Source organism: Conger conger, chromosome 1, assembly GCF_963514075.1.
Source record: "Conger conger chromosome 1, fConCon1.1, whole genome shotgun sequence".
In the NCBI taxonomy this organism is placed as follows: Eukaryota; Metazoa; Chordata; class Actinopteri; order Anguilliformes; family Congridae; genus Conger; species Conger conger.
The window spans coordinates 2593365-2616399 of record NC_083760.1 but is presented as its reverse complement, the minus strand read 5'-3'; the positions used below and the strand labels follow the sequence as shown (position 1 = coordinate 2616399).

General features: G+C 47.6%; 1 protein-coding gene across 1 annotated transcript in view; it reads right to left on the bottom strand.

Moving 5' to 3' along the window:
• Nucleotides 1-9868: 9868 nt before the first annotated feature.
• The window catches only part of si:ch211-1i11.3 (mitogen-activated protein kinase kinase kinase 5), a 37115-nt gene continuing 23948 nt past the window's right edge, over nt 9869-23035 (bottom strand). Inside the window, exons 20-28 of the mRNA XM_061247637.1 lie at nt 22700-22868; nt 20006-20171; nt 17726-17911; nt 14610-14715; nt 13597-13837; nt 12784-12902; nt 11645-11748; nt 11303-11379; nt 9869-10917 (exon numbers count right to left, since the gene is read on the bottom strand). Of these exons, the coding sequence (XP_061103621.1) occupies nt 10845-10917; nt 11303-11379; nt 11645-11748; nt 12784-12902; nt 13597-13837; nt 14610-14715; nt 17726-17911; nt 20006-20171; nt 22700-22868 (1241 nt within the window). The 3' untranslated portion in view covers nt 9869-10844. The remainder of the gene's footprint in view (nt 10918-11302; nt 11380-11644; nt 11749-12783; nt 12903-13596; nt 13838-14609; nt 14716-17725; nt 17912-20005; nt 20172-22699; nt 22869-23035) is intronic.

Below are 23035 nucleotides of genomic sequence, written 5' to 3'. Positions count from 1 at the left end.
CTTCGGCTGCATCGCACACTTAGCACACTACTCATACTAAGTTTAAATGAAAAAGAGCCTGAGATTTAGTATGAGTAGTATGCTAGTAGGAGTAGTATGCTAGTATGCGGGTTCGAACGCAGCCTTCCTCTCTGAGGTGGCACAGCTGCTGTTGTGGCAGCGGTTTAGCGGCGCACGCACAAACACCACGCAAACACAAACCTGTGTGTTACATCTGGCCCCTCCGCCACGTCCTCTCAGGGGGGGGGTTGGACTGGACGCAGGCGTGCATGGCCTGTCTGGGATTGTGGGGTTTGGTGGTAGGGGGGCGGGGGGTGGCGGTAGAGGCAGAGGGGGGTGCTGTCAAGGCTCCCTAATCCTGGAAGGGTTCAGGCCTCCCAGGGAGAAGCCCCGGAACAATCCGGACTCATTATCCGCTCTCTCCGTGGATTATCCACACCTCCCGCCTCGGAGAGGGATGGGGGGATTGGAACCCTGAGCCTTGAAGGCGGAGGAGGGACAGGTTGTCTTCAGCGTACCTTTCAACTGTCATGTTGACCCAATCTCTCTTTGACCTTCGACCTGCCGTAACTGTCACAGCGCCCAGCCAGGACAACAGGGACCCGTGCAAATCCCGTCAGGGGAGACGCTGAATCCCAGACACTCAAGACACGGCCTGTTTGATGTGCTAAGTGTGCATTTAAAGGCTAAAACAGCCCCCCCCCCCCCCCCCCCCCCCGTTCCCTCCCCAGTGCCGGTCCTGACTGAGGACAGGACCTGGAGCAGCTCTGAATACTATCCCTCTGATTCATCATCAGCAGATGAAGAGAACCGCTCGGATAAGATCATAAAAAAGAGCTGGAGGCAAAATTATGAATTCATAAAGAATTACAGTCGCACACGACTGACTCATCAGGGGAACTTATTCACCTCGTCAGGCCTGGGGCCAGCGCTTTCTGGCAGTGCTGTTCTGAGTCCTGTGATTGAAATGATGGGAATGTGTAACACCATCACGGCAGGAGGTAATGAGGCGTGGCTCAAACTCAGGTCTCCCCGTACCTTAGGCAGCCGTGCTGACCGTGGAGCTAAAGATCCCGGCTGAGGAAAACAGCTCAAGCTAGGTTCTGAAACAGCTGGTAGCTGGTTGACCAGTTCAGGCCAGCTCCCAGCTTTACATGGTTTAGCTGGTTGACCAGTTCAGGCCAGCTCCTAGCTTTACATGGTTTAGCTGGTTGACCAGTTCAGGCAAGCTCCCAGCTTGACATGGTTTAGCTGGTTGACCAGTTCAGGCCAGCTCCCAGCTTTACATGGTTTAGCTGGATGACCAGTTCAGGCAAGCTCCCAGCTTTACATGGTTTAGCTGGATGACCAGTTCAGGCAAGCTCCCAGCTTTACATGGTTTAGCTGGTTGACCAGTTCAGGCCAGCTCCCAGCTTTACAAGGTTTAACTGGTTGACCAGTTCAGGCCAGCTCCCAGCTTTACATGGTTTAGCTGGTTGACCAGTTCAGGCCAGCTCCCAGCTTTACACATGGTTTAGCTGGTCGACCAGTTCAGGCCAGCTCCCAGCTTTACATGGTTTAGCTGGATGACCAGTTCAGGCAAGCTCCCAGCTTTACATGGTTTAGCTGGATGACCAGTTCAGGCAAGCTCCCAGCTTTACATGGTTTAGCTGGTTGACCAGTTCAGGCCAGCTCCCAGCTTTACAAGGTTTAACTGGTTGACCAGTTCAGGCCAGCTCCCAGCTTTACATGGTTTAGCTGGTCGACCAGTTCAGGCCAGCTCCCAGCTTTACACATGGTTTAGCTGGATGACCAGTTCAGGGAAGCTCCCAGCTTGACATGGTTTAGCTGGTTGACCAGTTCAGGCAAGCTCTCAGCCTAACATTGTTTGACCAGCTCAAGCTATGTTTTGAAACATGGTTGACCAGCAACCACCTCAGACCAGCTACCAGCACTAGCAGGTTCCTTGACCAGCTCATATCCAGCTAGCAGCCTGACCGGCTCAATGTTCAAGCTGCTGAAGCTGGCATCACTGGATTTAACATCAGGGATGACTTCAGCCATCCGAGTGCAGCGAGGCAGCCCCACTCCTGGATCGCTACAGGACGAATGACAATGAAATGATCAAATATGTACCTCCAGCAACCCCTCAAAAATCAATTATGTGATTACAGAGAATCCAGTCCCCTGTGACTGTATTGTATCGGGAATGAAAGAATCGGAGCAGTCTAACCCCCACACAGAATAATTAGCGGCCTGGGCGCGCAGGCCTCCCGGGGTAATGGGATAAGAGTGCGAGACACTCTGATCCCACGGAGAGGCCGGGTCTCATTACAGCCAGGCTGATTTCTCTTGCGTTCGATTCTCAGCTCCTGGGGATATCTCAGAAAAGGAAAAAAAGTTTTTGGAACAAACCTTCGGGACAGTCTGTAGCCTAGTGGCTAAGGTACATGACTGGGGCAGCCTGTAGCCTAGTGGCTAAGGTACATGACTGGGGCAGCCTGTAGCCTAGTGGCTAAGGTACATGACTGGGGCAGCCTGTAGCCTAGTGGCTAAGGTACATGACTGGGGCAGCCTGTAGCCTAGTGGCTAAGGTACATGACTGGGATTTGGAAGGTTGGTGGTTCAAGCCCGGGTGTAGCCACAATAAGATCCACACAGCCGTTGGGCCCTTGAGCAAGGCCCTTAACCCTGCATTGCTCCAGGGGCGATTGGCCCCTGCTTAGTCCAATCAGCTGTAAGTTGGTTTGGATAAAAGCACCAGCTAAATAAGATATTATTATTAGAACACCTAGGCTTCCAACGCTGTTTAAAAAAACATTTTTACTTTGGTACTAAAAAATGATCTGGAGGATCTGTTTAAAAGGCCCGATTTTAGGCATTTAGCAGACAACCTTATGGAGGAGCTGAACTCGGAGATGAACTCTTGGAGTTATCACTCCAGTTCCCCATCCAGTCGGCTGCCCAAAAGGATATCAACATAATTCTATCAAAATCGAGTATCAAGTCGTTCACAGATAGATAGATGTATATATGTTGCATTTACATAGCGCCTTTCTGGACACTCAAAGCGCTTTACAGTGATGAAGGGGAAACTCGTCTCAACATGCAGCCATTTTGTGCCAGAACGCTCACCACCCACCAGCTGTGGTGGAGTGGGAGAGAAGAGTTATTCAGCCAATTAAATGGGGATGGTGAGGTGGAGGGATGAAAGAGCCAGGTCGGGAATTTAGCCAGGACACAGGGGAACGCCCTACTCTTTGTGAAGAGTCCAAAGTGAACTTTTTTCATCCAAAGTTAGTGCTCCTTTTGTTGTTGTTTTGGCGGATTTCAGTGGACAGTGAACTCACGCCATCCCATGGGAGGGGAAGGGTAACAGCTGCTCGTAGCCGATTCATTAACCGTTAACGATAAACGATGATGTCGCACCGCATCTAGACCCCAAAGTCATTAAAAGCAGACATCTTCTAACACCTAAAAGGTGTGAGGTCACACACGTGATTAGAATTCGCTTGACTGCACATTCTAATGCTGATGTCACAATCAGTGCTGGTGACTGAAAGCAGTGGCGTTCTAGAACACTGACTGAAAGCATTCCAGAACCCTCCCCTTATACCCGTACTCTGACCCAATATGTGTTCTGCATGCGGAGAGGAGTTCTTTAAAAAAAAAATTAAAAAAAAATCTTTTCGCATTCCGGGGGAAACAAATGTTACCCAGAAGCGCAAAGACAAGACAAATTGTCCCAGTGAGGCTCTGTGGCTCCAGGGCTGTGAACACCGCTGAAGTCTGTCCCCCCTGTAACAGCACATGCAAGATGACCCAGGGGCTGGGCTGGGATCCAGCGGCTTCACGCAGGCCGTGTACAGACCCCTCCGACGGCACGGGGCATGAGCCTGCGCCCCAGACTGAAGCAGCGTCGGGTGAAGTGGAGTTCAGCCAGACAGACCCGTTTACCGCGCTGCGTCTCAACTTCATCACTGACAGCAAAATGGAGGAGTCGGGGGGGGGAGGGGGAAAGACAAAAGATGAAGGCGTGTAATTAGCATGTGAATGGCTCTCACAGTGGCGTATCGGGTCCTGTGTACCTGTCTGGGCCTGTTTGGAGGACTGTCCCACCACAGAAGAAGACAGGAGCTTTCTGAGAGGGGAGAGGGCATGTTGAAGCTAACATGGGCGGCGCGAACACAGGCTACCAATGACTCACTGATATCAACCAATCATTGTGGCTTGCGTTGGAGACCAAAATCTGTTGCTTGGCTCAGAACACATCCGTTGTTGTATAATAGCTTGATGGATTGAGGTGTGTGAAAATGCAGGTTACATAAATGGTCAGCTTGTGTGACGTCCATCTTCTGGGTGGGTTTTTCTGCTTGGTAACAGCAGTCTCTGGTACTGTATTATGGTCAGGAACAGCCACTGCCAGAGCATTGTTCATGCTGATAATCCCTTAATGAATCTTCAGACGACGCATTGTTATGGTCAAACCTCTCACCCACATACCACGGGGGGCACAGGGGAACACGCTGTACTGTGACTTTTATGCCACCAAAATATAAAAACATTACAAAAGAATTAAAATAAAAAGGGAAAACTAAAGTTACCATGGCAGTCTGGTCCAAGCACAACACACAGGACAGCTAAACTGCTCCAAACCTAACACACAGAAAAATAATCTATCCACAAGTAAGCTTCCCAGCTCTGATCCAAACTCTCTAAAAGGTGCTCAAACAAAAAGAGACCATGTCTGGTGAAATACAACACTCTAAAAAGTAAACAGTGACTTCCAACAAGTGACTTCCCCGAAAGTGCCAGGGCGTCCGGACTTATTCCGATTGGCCAGGTGAAAACTGCTGAACATAATCACCAATTTGTCAGTTTGATGCAGGACCCAGCTAGGGCACACAAGGGAATATAACATAATTACAGTTTAATGTGTAATCTTCCCTCTCAGAAGGTACAGAAAAGCTGGAGGAGTATTCTATAGGTGCAGAAAAATGGACATACAATTGTACCTCCAGCCATGGGTTTAATAACTCCTTTGTACCTTGCATGCTGATAAGTAAATAAAATTTTTTACCTTTTTTGGATAACACATTTGGGAAATGTGTTCCTTAAAGAACAAGGAAGAGAGTGTGGAAAAGACTTTTGGATAAAATGGATTGGCTGTTGCTGTGTACGCAGACGGAGTGGATATGTTTGTACTTAAATAGCCTAATTTTGCCTGGGAGTCGCAGTAAAAAATGTGAGGACTTGTGGTGGCGGGAAGGAAATGTAGGGTGTTGTCCACCAGGGGGCAGCACCTGCCCTTCATACAGTATGGCCACAGCTGTGAGTCATTGTAATCACTGTAGCTGTGAACCATTAGCTGTTTAAGGGGTTATAAAAGGCTTTTCCAGTTGAGAGAACTGGGTTTAGATGCTAGGAGGTTGGGGAAGACTGCTGGTTTTTGGTTTTGGCTAGTTTTGTGGAAAACTATTTGGTTTCTCCAAATGTATTTTCATTTATTTGGTGCGAAGTACTTTGTTTAGTGATGAAGGTTTTTGTTACTTTTTCTCTAATAAATGACAACAGCCGAACAGTGTCTTTAATTTTCATGTCTGTTCACCACGTAGTGCCAAGGCTCTCCCCAGCCCTACAGACTACACACACACACGCTCACACACACACACACACACACACACACACACTCACACACCCACGCACAGGCACACACACACACACACACACACACACCCACGCACAGGCACACACACACACACACTCACTCACACACACACACACACTCACGCACAGGCACATGCACACACACTGAGAGAGGCCGTATACACACACACACACACACACACACCATGTCGTACAGTAAAGTAAACCTCTCCTGGCGTACAGTACCAGCAGCAGGGCAGGGATGAATCTGAGACCCAGCGAGACGCTGAGCTCCAGGGCCCCAGATATGATCTCTGCGTCTCTCAAGGACATTACTGCAGAGCGGCCAATCAATTTACAGCACCGGCCGGGCCCGCTCTGCATCCTGGGTAATTACACACATAAATCACACAGCTCCCCACAAACAGCACTTTCTGATTTACTCAGTGTGGCGTGGAGCTGAAGGATTTATTGACTTATTTACTTACTTGCATTAGCAAAGACCGAGGTATCGAGAAAAAGAGATAGTTTTGGGAAGAATCAGAGCTGGGGATTGGGCACGGTTGGTGTGGAATTAAGATGCGGGTGCAGCTACAGGGTTCAGCATAGAGGGAACTGAGCAAAAGATAAATGAGAGCGAGAGGGAGAGAGAGGGAGGGAGAGAGAGTGGGGAGAGAGAGGGGGGAAGAGAAGGAGAGAGAAGGAGAGGGAGAGAGCAATATACACTGATGAAATTCTCTGAATCCCTTGTCTGATTGTATGTACAAAAGACTACACTCTTGGCTTGTGTATCTGTGTGCTGTCCATGTGTATGTGTATGTGTCCTTACCTCAATTACAGAGTGAAGTTACACCTTCATAATAATCTTTTATCTTCCCACCTGAAATAAAAACTATAAGGTGAAGGGCCAGAAAGTTTTAAGTGTTGAATCCCTGAGGATATTAAAACCCCTCCCCACGAAAACCTAGCCCTACAGTGCAGTTCTGTGTTCAAAACACACACACACACACACACACACACACTCTCTCTCACACACACACTCACACTTACAGACACACACACACACTCACACTTGCAGACACACACACTCACACTTACAGACACACACACACTCACACTTACAGACGCACACACTCACACACACTCACACTTACAGACACACACACACACTCACACTTACAGAGACATACACACATAAACACACTCACACTTACAGACACACACTCACACACTGGAGCGTGGGGCACACTCAGCATGGAGAAGCGGAATTCCAATCTGAGGTTGGATTCCGGAATGCAGGACAATGCACTGACATTCCGGGGAGCGCTTAGCAGACGGAGGGGGGGTGTTGTGGGTCATGGCTCATTTTTCAACAGGCTTAGGGGAACGCCCCCCCCCCCCCCCCCCACCCTCCATTACCCACTCAAACCTCACTTTAGTGTCCCAGTGGATTATGTATGGTGCCCCCCCAAACCCTACTGACCCACTGAGGTTCTGACAAGTTGTGTTCGCTCTTACACACACGGACATGTACATATATGCACATACACACACTTGCACACAGACACACACACACGCATGCACCTGTACATACGCCTGCACACATGTACACACACACACACACACAAACCCGCGCACACACATGGACATATACATAAATGCATGTACACACATGCACTCATGCTGACAAGCCTTCTTCACACACACACACGTTCCATAGATCTACACATATTTGTCTCTGCATCGCGCCTGATCCAGTGACCTTAATGTCCAGGGGTCTCACACAATAACAGGGCTTTTCTTCCTCACGCAGGGTTATATTCAGCTGGCAGTGGGGGAGGTGTAGGATTACTGCATAAGGTGATGTAACACATACTGGATAATATCATTTTGGTTTTATTTTCACCACTGACCTCAACTCAACCTCTCAGTGAAAAAGCTGTGGATACATTCAGAAATGCACACACTCCCGCGCACGTCTGGAGATGAACTCTCTAATTAGCTCTTCGTTTGAGCTTCGTCCTGTAATTATCGTGGTGGTGAATATTCTTCCGCCATATACGTACTACAGTTATGCAGGTGCGAGGTGCATGTGTAAAAAAGGTTTTTATACATGCTGGGCAAATGTTATTTCTTTACAAAAATTGCGAATTATGGCGTCTTACACAGAATGATACTGTATAGAGGCGACCTCTGCTGGCCAGTCTGAGGAACTGCACGTTGAGGGCCTGCATGTGGAACGTGCAGCAGAATGAACAGCAGTTATAATATGCTATCGTTCAGGAGTGAGTCAGGCCGATGTTTCTGCGTGGCCATTTCCAGCCTGGCCGCAGTCACATGGCTACTCTTCTGGCCTGCGATTGGACGCCGGCATTTTTCTCCACACGTTTCGGTGATGTGGCTGCATCACTGGCCCTTCAACGTGGATTGTACGAATAATAAGGGCTATGATGCAATGTTGAGAAACACACACACACACACACTCACACAAACGTATACAAACAGACAGGTACACACACGGACACACTCACACACGTATACAAACAGACAGGTACACACACGGACACACTCACACAAACGTATACAAACAGACAGGTACACACACGGACACACACACACACGTATACAAACAGACATGTACACACACGGATACACACACACGTATACAAACAGACATGTACACACACGGACACATACACACACACACAGCAGCCCCTCTCACTGCACAGGACTATGTAAATAGCAGACAGGGAAAACACCGGTTTCCACGGCGATGTCAACAGAATGAAAACAGCAGAGGAAGAATGTCTGGAAGCTTCCGTCTCAACAACCTGCTCATCACTTCTTCCATAAGGCACTGTGGTGCAAGTGCACAGACACACACACACACACACGTAGATGCACACACACCGTACACACACACACATGTACAGTACACACACACACACACACACACACGTACAGTACATACACACGTACACACACACGCATGCAAGCACACATGCATGCACACACACAGACACACACAAACGTACAGTACACATATACATGCATGCAAGCACACACACACACACACACACACACACACAAATGCATGGACACACGGTCGCATGCACACACACACACACACACACACACACACACATACACACACACAAATGCATGGACACACGGTCGCATGCACACACACACACACACACACACACATACACAAACACACACACACACCTGTAAAGTTTCTATATGATCGTCACAATTATTCTTGAACGTGTATTTTTACTACAGCTGTTCTTCCTCCAAACTGTATTCTTTGTCTGACCCCTAACTCCTCATTCAGGTGGTAAAATAATACAACAAATGTATTATTAATATCCAGACAAATAAAAGGGGAATAATCTGACAGGACAGTGTCATTATATATAAAAACATTTTATTAAAAATATTCACACACGTAATTTTGTTTTAACAGGCTGCAGCATTTTTGTTTCTCTTTACAGAGTACAGAAGGTCCTTTGTCACTGATCCAGTTTGAGGATGTTTTTAGCAGTCTGAGATTCCACATCCGCAGAACTGAGCGAAAACACAACGCAACTGAACCAGCTATTTCAAACATTATACGAGTCTACCACCCGCAGCACTGAACTAACACACAATGCAACTAAACCAGCTATGTCAAACATTATGGGACTGGCTAGCTGCGGATGAATTCAACGCTGTTGTTTCAGCGAGTGCCCCTGGACCCACCGTGCAAATAAAACACAAAATAAACCCTAATCGCAGGGAACACGTATAAAAGCACACGAATAAAAGCACGTGGCATTACGCTCAAATTCGTTAATATCTCCACGCCCGCGCTGTAGCTTCACGCGCTACAGCGCTAATTAATCCTCGTGTCAGTAGCTCACCCCCTGCCAAGAACAGAATAAATTACACAGCCCAGATAACTGCGCAAAGAAAGGGAGAAAATGTTCCTTTAGCAACCGAACGCACTGCAATATACTGTAAATATGTGCACCTTTCAAAAAATATATAATGAAAAATATAGTTCAATATGGTTTTTAAAAATATCCTTCCATAATCTGAATCTGAAAAACATACTGCAACATTTGAAAACATTTTGGCAAATATACAAATGATGTCATACATTTAATTACACTACTGGAGATTCTGTTTTTATAAGGCAAAGCCTATTACGTCTCCAGACTCAAAGTGAAATGACACGGGTATGCATTCTTGCTGCGAAACTGAATTTAATTGAGAACACGAAAATGACACAAAACCTCCTGAAAAGCCCTTTAGTCATGGAACGAGATTTCCCTTTTTCTCTAAGGCAGAAAATACTAGCTTGTTTTAAGTCACTTTCTTTCCCCACTGGAACAAATCTTGAAACTGTCTCACCTTATTGGCAATCCTATTGGCTTATTTAACAACACAATTATACACAAATGTATTCTAAACATAAGACGAAAATACTTTTTCTGCACTACATTGACCATGATCCTCTTCTCCAGGTCCCCCAGCTTTATAAAACCCTGCTGTAGAAGAAGAGTGAAATGTATAAAATATTGCACTATACAGACACATCTGCCTCAATACTCAACAGTCCCTGTCTTCACCCCATGTGTGTGGCCTGCTCTCCTCCAGTCCTCTCACTCTGTCTGTAGTGTGAGGAGAACTCCTGACGCCGGAACATATAAATATAATTTAAGAGAGAACAGAGTCTGTGAAGAAGAATGAGCTGCAGCCTTATCACAGTCACCTAATGAGAGAGAAACCCAGCACCGGCAATCTCGGGAAAAACAGCCCACAATGAGCTTATTTGCATTAGAAATATTTGTTCTTTTGTACAATTCTTTACGATTTTGCACACACACTCGCATGCGCGCGCACATACACATACATACACACACACACACACACACACACACACAGTGCAATTAGTGCAGGTCACTGTGGCGTAACACTGTCAGCAGGGAGCTGGTAACACCCAGAGCCTGGCCTCCCTCCTGTCCTGAGCAGTGATTGGATAAGGACTCTCCTGTCCTGAGCAGTGATTGGATCAGGACCCTCCTGTCCTGAGCAGTGATTGGATCAGGACCCTCCTGTCCTGAGCAGTGATTGGATCAGGACCCTCCTGTCCTGAGCAGTGATTGGATCAGGACACCAGAACTGCTTCACCCTCATGGTGCAGGTGTGGTGACCTGGTCAGAGGTCAGAGGTCAGAGGTCAGGGTTTTTGACGGCCTCCCGCGCAGCTGCGATGGCCGCCCAGATCCGGCACAGCATCCCGCCTCTGAGGAGAGAACAGCCAATCAGCACAGGCATCGCTGCTCTCTCAGGACAGAGAACAGCCAATCAGCACAAGTGTGGCTGCTGTCTGAGGAAAAGGAAAAGCCAATCAATGTGCCTGTGTGTGAGAGAGAGTGTGTGTGTATGTGTGTGTGTGTGTGTGTGTGTGTGTGTCTGTGTGTGTGTGTGTGTGTGTGTGTGTGTGTGTCTGTGTGTGTGTGTGTGTGTGTGTGTGTGTGTCTGTGTGTGTCTGTGTGTCTGTGTATGTGTGTAAGAGTGTGTGTATGTGTGTAAGAGTGTGTGTATGTGTATGTGTGTAAGAGTGTGTGTGTGTGTGTGTGTGAGTGCGCGTGTGTGTGTGTGTGTGAGAGAGTGTGTTGCTAGCTTACCTGACACCGCAGTACTTGAGGTCGTCTCTACAGGCCAGGTAGAGCAGATTAGGGAGGGTGAACCTGTGTGAGACCAGCTGAACGAGAGAACGAAAGGAGAGAGAGAGAGAGAGAGCGAGAGAGAGAGAGAGAGAGAGAGATTCAGGTCCACAGTCAAACGGACATCTTACAGACGGATAGGGACCCTCTCACTGTTTCATAGCTCTGTAACTGACGGGAGTCAACTAATGTGATAATGAAACAATTTACTCATTTCCTTTAAAGGTTCCTTAAAAAGGTTCAGTTTAGTTTAGCAGCATGTTTTTCCAAGACATCACTGACAAACAGCAGGGCTCTCCTTACTCTGTCTACAGTGTCCTCATCCACCGGAATGTTCTCTAACCAGCGCACCAGCGCCAAGCTTTCCGGATCCTTCTTCTCCCTGTGAGAGGCAGCTCCCGGAATGTCTACGGAGCAGGAGGAATATGGTGAGATGCATTCATCAAAATGGCCGCCTGTTTCTCCTGACCACTACCCATTATCTGACAGGTACTGCCACTCTGCTTGCACACCATTAATTCCCCCATCCACAGCGATTACAACTGATGTTTGGTTTTCATTATTGATTTAATTTACACTGGAGGAACTAGAAGGTGCTATTAGGCAAAAAAACACCCTGAATGACTGACATCACAAGAGCCTGGGCATGAGAAAGAGAGAGAGGGAATGAGAGGGAGAGATCGAGATTGCAGAGAGAGTGATAGTGCTTTTGTTCTCTTCTCTCTGACACATTCACATACATATTCGTTTTCTTGTAAAATCTCCCTCCCTCCCTTCCTCTCTCTCTCTCTCCCTCTCTCTCCCAGCTGTGCCGCAGATCCAGTGTGTGGTGAAAATCCAAAAATGTCAGGAACAGAATTTCCACAAGAGAAAACAAAATGGCTACTTAAATACGTGGAGATTTAAACTGACCTGTCATTATATGCATTTGTGGGATGTGTGCAGGCATTTACACATGGATATGTGTATTGGATACTTGGATATTTATACACAAAATAACACATTCTTATAATAATTTCTCTGGTGTTTGTAAATGCTTCATTGTGCCGTAAGGACCTTGAAAATAAACCAAAAAGATTAAAGTTCACAAAAAAGGTTTCGCACAGAGCGCGGTCACTGTGTGGAACAGCTTTCCAGGACATGTAGTGGAGGCAGAAACTCTGGGGGTTTTCAAGACCAGACTTGATACGGTGTTAGAATCTAGCTTTTAGGCAAACTAGGCAGTAGGTACACTTAGGAAAAAGTGAGCATTGCTGGGCTGAATGACATGTTATGATATGTTATGCTGTGCTATGTTATGTAATACTATGCTATGACACGATCTGCTATGTTATGTTATGTTATGCTATGCTATGCTATGCTATGCTATGTTATGTTATGTTATGTTATGTTATGTTATGTCGTTATGTTATGTCGTTTTGTTAACAGACTCTCGGTCTTACCGATGGGTTCTGAAGCTTTGGTGACCCTGAGAGTGGAGATCTCCTCCTGTCTCTTAGACACTGACTCCCTCAGCAGCTTCTGATACTCCACCTCCTTCTCACTCAGCTGGGCCAGCAGTCTGGAGCGTGCACACACACACACACACACACACACACACACACACACACACACACACACACACACACACACACATACACACACATACACACACACACACATACACACACAAACACACACATAGAGAACACACTCAAGAGCTCAATTCTGTCAAGATGGGGCAGCATGTCGCCTAGTGGTTCAAGCCCCAGTGTAGACAATGCAAAAATCCACACAGCTAGATCAAGGCCCTTAACCCCCACGCTGCTCCAGGGGGAATGTCCCCTGCTTAGTCTAATCAACTGTAAGTTGCTTTGGATTGGTCCAAAGTCAGTGTTCTAGAACCCTGTTGCATTCAGCCACCACTTGTGATTGTGACATCAGCATTAGAATGTTCCGTAAAGAACCCTCTAATCACATAAGCATGCAAGGGAATTCTTCATATCTGTTGCTGCAGCCCCCTCTGTTGGCCAACTGCAGGCATCACACTCATGTCTGCCTACCTTGGCAGCAGTACACTGTACACTGACCTAAAATAGTCAGTTTATAAAATAAACAAATCAAACTGTGTGTGAGAAAGAGGGGGAGGGAGAGAGAGAGAGAAAGAGGCAGAGAGAGAGAGTTAGAGAAGCAGAGGGGGAGAGGGAGAGAGTGAGAGCAGAGAGAGAGAGAGAGGGGGAGAGAGAGAGAGAGAGAGAAAGGGAGGGAGGGAGTACCTCCTGGTCTCCAGGCGCATGGTGAGCAGTTGCTCGGCAGCGAGGCAGTCGCTGGGGTGGAAGTCGCTCATGATGCCGGAGCTGACCGTGCTCACGACGGGGGTCAGCACTTCCTCCTCCACTTCCTGTGGCCCCCCGACGGGCGAGGCCACGCTCCCAGAATCCTCTGCTCCCGACGGCGGCTCCGGAATGGTCTCCAGGTCGTCGGTCTCGAAGGAGGACTGCAGCTGGAGCTGGAGATCTGCAAGGCATGCTGGGAGTCAGAGCCGGCCCAGGGCGCCATTTCACTCACTCGTCATATTTATGGTAAATGGTAAATGGTTGGCATTTATATAGCGCCTTTATCCAAAGTGCTGTACAATTAATGCCTCTCATTCACCCATTCATACACACATATATACACATACACACATAGACACACACACACACATAGGTGACATGGCTCAGGCAGTAAGAGCAGTCGTCTGGCAGTCGGAGGGTTGCCGGTTCGATCCCCCGCCCGGGCTGTGTTGAAATGTCCCTGAGCAAGACACCTAACCCCCAAATGCTCCTGACGAGCTGGTCAGCGCCTTGCATGGCAGTCAATCGCCGTCGGTGTGTGAGTGTGTGTATGAATGGGTGAATGAGAAGCATCAATTGTACAGCGCTTTGGATAAAGGCGCTATATAAATTCCAACCATTTACCATTTACATATATACATACACCAACAGTGATACGCTGCCATGCAAGCAACTGATACCAACCTGCGCATCAGGAGCATTGGGGGGTTAGGTGTCTTGCTCAGGGACACTTTGACACACCCAGGGCAGGGGCTCAAACCAGCAAACTTCCCGACTTACTGTCACCCCCATTTTTTACTTTTAAACAATTTGTGGATGTTTGAGAGCAGTGATGTGGTCGGGGGTGTAGAGGAGAGGTGGAGGGGCGGGGCAGATGGGGTGGGCGGGGCCTAGCAGGGCGTGGCAGAGGGGGTGGGCGGGGCATAGCAGGGCGTGGCAGCTCACAGACGCACCAGGAAGCAGGACAGTGATGGCGTCCTGAACGGCCTGCCTCAGGAGATTATCCAGCGCAAACATCCAGTGTGGCTTCACCTGCTGCTGCCGCAAAACCTTCTTCACCTGAGAGAGAGAAACGTTAAAAACGTCAATAACACACACTCCACGCTCATCACAACCTTCTACAACTGAGAGAGAGAGAAACTTTAATAACACACACTCCATGCTCATCACAACCTTCTACAACTGAGAGAGAAACTTTAATAACACACACTCCATGCTCATCACAACCTTCTACAACTGAGAGAGAGAGAAACTTTAATTACACACACTCCATACTCATAACAACCTTCTCCTGAGAGAGAGAGAAACTTTAATTACACACACTCCATACTCATAACAACCTTCTCCTGAGAGAGAGAGAAACTTTAATAACACACACTCCACGCTCATCACAACCTTCTACAACTGAGGGAGAGAGAGAAACTTTAATAACACACACTCCACGCTCATCACAACCTTCTACAACTGAGAGAGAGAGAGAAACTTTAATAACACACACTCCACGCTCATAACAACCTTCTACAACTGAGAGAGAAACTTTAATAATACACACTCCATACTCATAACAACCTTCTCCTGAGAGAGAGAGAGAAACTTTAATTACACACACTCCATGCTCATAACAACCTTCACCTGAGAGAGAGAGAGAAACTTTAATTACACACACAAACAAAATATTTTTCACCTGAGAGAGATGAGACCCGCAGCTTTAAGAACAAACTGTAATAACACTTCAATCTTAGGGAACAAAACCAGAACATTTTTAACCTGAGAGAGCAACCTTTAATAACAAACACTCAGCAGAACCCGAGACTCAGGGAACAAGGCCAGGGCCCTGTACTACAGTAATCCTGCTCTGTGGAACAGGGCCCAGAAAAGACCAGGTTCCCAAAACCAGGCAACTTCAGAAGCAGAACCGTGTGTCATTATTACTCAGCTTGTGTTCGCTGGGATGGTTTCATTGCTTTTGCTATTTTTTTCTTCGGCTATGTAAGGTGCTTATTGTTGTTCCTACGTAAGCGTATATCACTCTTTCACGTTGTGTTGCATAAAAACGGTTGTTTAGATATAATCCATTGTCAGATGAATCTACAAGGCCCAAGTCCTTATCTTTGTATACGCAGCGCTTGAAGCCGTACTTCCCTCTAGGGCAGGGGTCGGCAACCCTGGTCCTGGAGAGCCGCAGGGTGTGCTGGCTTTCGTTGTTACTTGGCATTAATTGATCAATGAAAGCCGTTGATTGCACAGTTAACTCACCTCACCTGGTTTCTTGGGTCTGAATCGGTTGCTTATTTTAAGGTGGAGACGAAAGTCAGCACACCCTGCGGCTCTCCAGGACCAGGGTTGCCGACCCCTGCTCTAGGGTCTTTCAGTGCACTTGTCCCTGATTATGGGCGTGCACTTTGTTGTACGTCGCTCTGGATAAGAGTGCCGGTAATGTAATGTCATATAATGTATAATGTAATGTACTGTAGTGTACTGTAATGTATAATATAATGTACTGTAGTGTACTGTAATAAGATGTATAATATAATGTACGGTACTGCACTGTAATAAGATGTACTGTAATGTATAATATAATGTACGGTACTATACTGTAATAAGATGTATAATATAATGTACGGTACTGTACTGTAATAAGATGTATAATATAATGTATGGTACTGTACTGTAATAAGATGTATAATATAATGTACGGTACTGTACTGTAATAAGATGTACTGTAATGTATAATATAATGTACGGTACTGTACTGTAATAAGATGTATAATATAATGTACAGTACTATACTGTAATATGATGTATAATATAATGTACGGTAATGTACTGTAATAAGATGTATAATATAATGTACGGTACTGTAATATGATGTACTGTAATGTATAATATAATGTACGGTACTGTACTGTACTGTAATAAGATGTATAATATAATGTACAGTACTGTACTGTAATAAGATGTATAATATAATGTACGGTACTGTAATATGATGTACTGTAATGTATAATATAATGTACGGTACTGTACTGTACTGTAATAAGATGTATAATATAATGTACGGTACTGTACTGTAATAAGATGTACTGTAATGTATAATATAATGTACGGTACTGTACTGTAATAAGATGTATAATATAATGTACAGTACTGTACTGTAATAAGATGTATAATATAATGTACGGTACTTTACTGTAATATGATGTATAATATAATGTACTGTACTGTAATAAGATGTATAATATAATGTACGGTACTGTAATATGATGTACTGTAATGTATAATATAATGTACGGTACTGTACTGTACTGTAATAAGATGTATAATATGATGTACGGTACTGTACTGTAATAAGATGTATAATATAATGTACGGTACTGTAATATGATGTACTGTAATGTATAATATAATGTACGGTACTGTACTGTAATAAGATGTATAATGTAATGTACGGTACTGTACTGTAATAAGATGTATAATATAATGTACGGTACTGTAATATGATGTACTGTAATGTATAATATAATGTACGGTACTGTACTGTACTGTAATAAGATGTATAATATAATGTACGGTACTGTACTGTAATAAGATGTATAATATAATGTACGGTACTATAATGTAATATGATGTATAATATAATGTACGGTACTGTACTGTAATAAGATGTATAATATAATGTACGGTACTATAATGTAATATGATGTATAATATAATGTACAGTACTGTACTGTAATAAGATGTATAATATAATGTACGGTACTGTAATAAGATGTATAATATAATGTACAGTACTGTACTGTAATAAGATGTATAATATAATGTACGGCACTGTACTGTAATAAGATGTATAATATAATGTACGGTACTGTACTGTAATAAGATGTATAATATAATGTACGGTACTATAATGTAATAAGATGTATAATATAATGTACGGTACTGTACTGTAATAAGATGTATAATATAATGTACGGTACTGTACTGTAATAAGATGTATAATATAATGTACGGTACTGTACTGTAATAAGATTTACTGTAATGTATAAACCCGCCAGGCGCGCCTCCTCACCGCATCCTGGAAGCTGAACAGCACCGTCTGCAGGTTGTTGAGGGGAACTGCAGCCGTCTGCAGGGCGGACCTCAGCTTCAGGAGGCAGTTGGTCAGGTGCTTCCTGTCCGGGGACCGGATGTTCTCGCCCAGGCAGCCAATCAGCTCCACGATGTGCTCGGTGGTGAGGCGGGGACCGTCCGGCTGCTGCTGACACAGAGGAACGCTGGCGTTGGAGCCGCGCTGGCAGAGGGGGAGTAAAGGGTGGTGGCCACCAGGGGGCAGCACCGGCCCTTCATACGGTATGGCCACAGCTGTCAGTCATGGCCAGGAGGGGAATATAGGGCACGGCGATTGGCTTCCATGCACCAACCAGCTCATCAGGAGCATTTGGGGGTTAGGTGTCTGAAATACTCACACACACACACACACACACACACACACACACACACACACTCTCTCACTGTCTCACACACACACACACGCACTTTCTGTCTCTCACACATGCACATGCTCGGTCTCACACATGCGCTGTCTCACACAGTGACACACACACAGACAGACAGACACAATCACACACACATGCACACACATATACACACAGACTCACTCTCTCACACTCTCACATACACAGTCACACACATAGACACACAGTGAGACACACACACACATGCAGTCAAACACACATGCACACATGGTACTGTACTGTAATAAGATGTATAATATAATGTACGGTACTGTACTGTAATGTATAATATAATGTACTGTAGTGTACTGTATAATATAATGTACTGTAGTGTACTGTAATATGATGTATAATATAATGTACACCCACATACATATGCACACACAGTGACACACACAGACACAGTCACACACACACACACACACCACACACACACACACACACACACACACAGAGACAGACACAGACACAGACACAGTCAGTCACACCCACAGACCTGTGGTGTCAGCAGCAGAAGGAACATCCTCTTATTTTGACGTGCTCGTGCGGTGGAGTTACCACCATAAACACTTTGTTATGGAAACAGCACGCAGCCTGAACGGCCACATCCTCAGACTGCAGCCGTGGTCTGTGAACCCAAAGCCAGGGCACCTCAGGGCACCTCAGGGCACCTCAGGGCACCTCAGGGCACCATCAGCGGATTATTTACACTTAAAACATACGGGCATCCACACATTCTATGGCTGGAAAACTACTGTCAGTCCTGACCCAACCATGGCGTCATATGAAGCAACGTAATGAGTTACCTGTACAGGGGGTGTGGCTCAGGACAGGTGTGTTACCTGGGGCAGTGTGTTGGTTTGTGGGGTTCAGGTGTGTTACCTGGGGCAGTGTGTTGGTTTGTGGGGCTCAGGTGTGTTACCTGGGACAGTGTGTTGGTTTGTGGGGTTCAGGTGTGTGTTACCTGGGGCAGTGAGGTGGTTTGGGGGCTCAGGTGCGGTACCTGGGGCAGTGAGGTGGTGTTCGGGGCTCAGGTGCGGTACCTGGGGCAGTGAGGTGGTTTGGGGGGCTCAGGTGCGGTACCTGGGGCAGTGAGGTGGTGTGTGGGGCTCAGGTGCGGTACCTGGGGCAGCGTGTTGGTTTCTGGGGTTCAGGTGTGTTACCTGGGACAGCGTGTTGGTGTTCAGGGCTCAGGTGTGTTACCTGGGGCAGCGTGTTGGTGTGTGGGGCTCAGGTGCGTTACCTGGGGCAGTGAGGTGGTGTGTGGGGCTCAGGTGTGGTACCTGGGGCAGCGTGTTGGTGTGTGGGGCTCAGGTGCGGTACCTGGGGCAGCGTGTTGGTTTCTGGGGTTCAGGTGTGTTACCTGGGACAGCGTGTTGGTGTTCAGGGCTCAGGTGTGTTACCTGGGGCAGCGTGTTGGTGTGTGGGGCTCAGGTGCGGTACCTGGGGCAGTGTGGCGGTGTGTGGGGCTCAGGTGCGGTACCTGGGGCAGCGTGTAGGTGTGCGGGGCTCAGGTGCGGTACCTGGGGCAGCGTGTTGGTGTGCAGGGCTCAGGTGCGTTACCTGGGGCAGCGTGTTGGTGTGTGGGGCTCAGGTGCGGTACCTGGGGCAGCGTGTTGGTGTGTGGGGCTCAGGTGTGGTACCTGGGGCAGCGTGTAGGTGTGCGGGGCTCAGGTGCGGTACCTGGGGCAGCGTGTTGGTGTGCAGGGCTCAGGTGCGTTACCTGGGGCAGCGTGTTGGTGTGTGGGGCTCAGGTGCGGTACCTGGGGCAGCGTGTAGGTGTGTGGGGCTCAGGTGCGGTACCTGGGGCAGTGTGTGGGGCTCAGGTGCGGTACCTGGGGCAGCGTCTCTCGCACGTTGGACACCACGATGTTGATGTACTCGGTGAGCACCCTGTGCAGGGTGGCCCGCCTCTCGCTGTCCTTCCTCAGGAGGAAGAGGCCCATGTTCTCCCCCGTGGAGGCGGGGCTGCCCATCTCCGTCATGGAGTCGTCAGGGACCCTGTGGGGGGGGGGGGACAGGGAGGGGGGTCAGGAGAGCTGCAGGGTCCGCTGTATTTCGGGGTTTTCTTCTTAAAATCAACAAAAAAAAAAGGGAAAAACCTTGAGTGCTGAAGAATTATTTTTACTCAACGAGGCAAATAATAAAAGCCTGCTTGATAAAAGGTCTCGAAATGCGTTGTGGGATCTGCTTATTTACAGCAGTGTAGCTGAGCCTTTTTTTGCTCCAACAGCTATTTGTTCGTCTTGTGCGGTTTGAGCCAATAAATGTGTTTCTTTTGCACTCAAGGTTCTTTCCTGTTTCTGTTCATCAGAAGTTACAGCCTCTAAGCTTTACTCCACTTTCTTGGGCCTTAAAATCAGCAAGATCTACATTACAGCAGTTATCCAGCTAACTCAGTAATCCTGCTTTGTGGGTTTTACTCAGTGCAGTTATCCAGCTAACTCAGTAATCCTGCTCTGTGGGTTTTACTCAGTGCAGTTATCCAGCTAACTCAGTAATCCTGCTTTGTGGGTTTTACTCAGTGCAGTTATCCAGCTAACTCAGTAATCCTGCTTTGTGGGTTTTACTCAGTGCAGTTATCCAGCTAACTCAGTAATCCTGCTTTGTGATACACAGGACTGAGTAACAGGGACCAGCATGCATTGCAGTGCTCCAGGAGCAGGGCGGGGTGTGTTTTTGGTACACAGGATATGCAGGTGGGGCACGGGGCAGGTCCGGACACATAACGGGCGGGGGAAGGAGTTTGGGGAAAAACCCACGCCATCCTGCACCGGAATTTCCTCCAGAAACATTCCAGCTGTACCTGAGTACCCGGCCGGGCAGTGAGTCACCGTGTGTAGGGAGGGAAATGCAGGCAGGCAAGTATACCTCTCTCACACACACACTCGCACACTCGCACACTCTCACACTCTCACACGCTCACACGCTCACACTCTCACACTCTCACACTCTCACACTCTCACACTCTCACACTCTCACACTCTCACACTCTCACACTCTCACACACTCAGGCACACTCAGGCACACTCAGGCACACTCAGGCACACTCAGGCACACTCAGGCACACTCACACACTCACACACTCACGCTCACACGCTCACACACACACACGCTCACACGCACACACACTCACACACTCACACACTCACACACTCACACACTCACACACACTCACACTCACACTCACACGCTCACACGCACACACACTCACACGCACTCACACGCACACACACGCTCACGCACACACACTCACACACACTCACACACACTCACACACACTCACACGCTCACACGCTCACACGCTCACACGCTCACACGCTCACACACTCACACACTCACACACTCACACACTCACACTCTCACACTCTCACACTCTCACACTCTCACACTCTCACACTCTCACGCTCACACACACTCTCACACACTCACACTCACACTCACACTCACACTCACTCTCACTCTCACTCTCACTCTCACTCTCACTCTCACTCTCACACTCACACTCACACTCACACGCTCACGCTCACACGCTCACACGCTCACACGCTCACACACTCTCACACTCTCACACTCTCACACTCTCACACTCTCACACTCTCACACTCTCACACTCTCACACTCTCACACTCTCACACTCACACACTCACACACTCACACACTCACACACTCACACACTCACACACTCACACACTCACACACTCAGGCACACATACACACACACGCTCACACTCACACACTCTCACACGCTCACACGCTCACACACTCACACGCTCACACGCTCACACACACGCTCACACACACGCTCACACACACGCTCACACACACGCTCACACACACGCTCACACGCTCACACGCTCACACACTCACACACTCACACACTCACACACTCACACACTCACACACTCACACACTCACACACTCACACACTCACACACTCAGGCACACTCCCATCCCGCGAGCATTCCGGTTGCAGGTAACTAACTCCAGGGATCTCGTCTGGGCCGAGGCCAAGGCAGGAAGATTGGCACACCCACCCACTATTAGACGCCCTTATTTCGCTCACTTACACCAAGTGTGTGGGCGTCTTGCAAAATCCTGGAACGTCCATAGTTTTGTGCGTTTCTACACAAATAAGATACTGAAAGTAAAGCAGGATGTTTTACAACAAATAAAACATCCGGATTCATGTGTGTCTCCTAACACAACGAGCCAATAAGGTTGATTCAAAACACCATGTGACCAAACCATAATGCTCTGCTGGTGAACTGGAAATGTTCTAAGGTGTTTGTCTGTGTGTGTGTGTGTGTGTGTGTGTGTGTGTGTGTGTGTGTGTGTGTGCGTTTGGGGGGGGGCTGATCACTGACGTACACACCAATCACTGACGGACTTCACCCTCTGGAACAATCTGATTTGATGATTTCAAATTTCAAATGATTGAAATCAGCGAATCAGGGCAGCACCTCGGCCTACTGACCGGAGCAGCGAGCCGCTGACGCGAGGCGCAGCGAGACAGCCCCGTCACTCACGACAGGAAGCTGTTGGTGGGCGGGCTCTCTGCGATGTCACACAGCCGCACGCCGGGGTTGCTCCTCCGCAGGTCCAGGGAGCAGAAGAGGTCGATTCCGGAGCCTTCTTCCTCGCTGGTGTCCTCCACCGTGATGGCGACGGGTACGGACAGACTCCTCTGGTAGTCCCCTGTGCAGGAGACAACAAACCTCAGACACACGCCGACAGGGACCTCCTCAATCCCATCCCTCCATCGCATCGCTGTTATTCAGCGGACGCTTTTATCCAAAGCGACTTACGGTCGATTAGCCTAAGCAGGGGCTAATCCCCCCTGGAGCAATGCAGGGTTAAGGGCC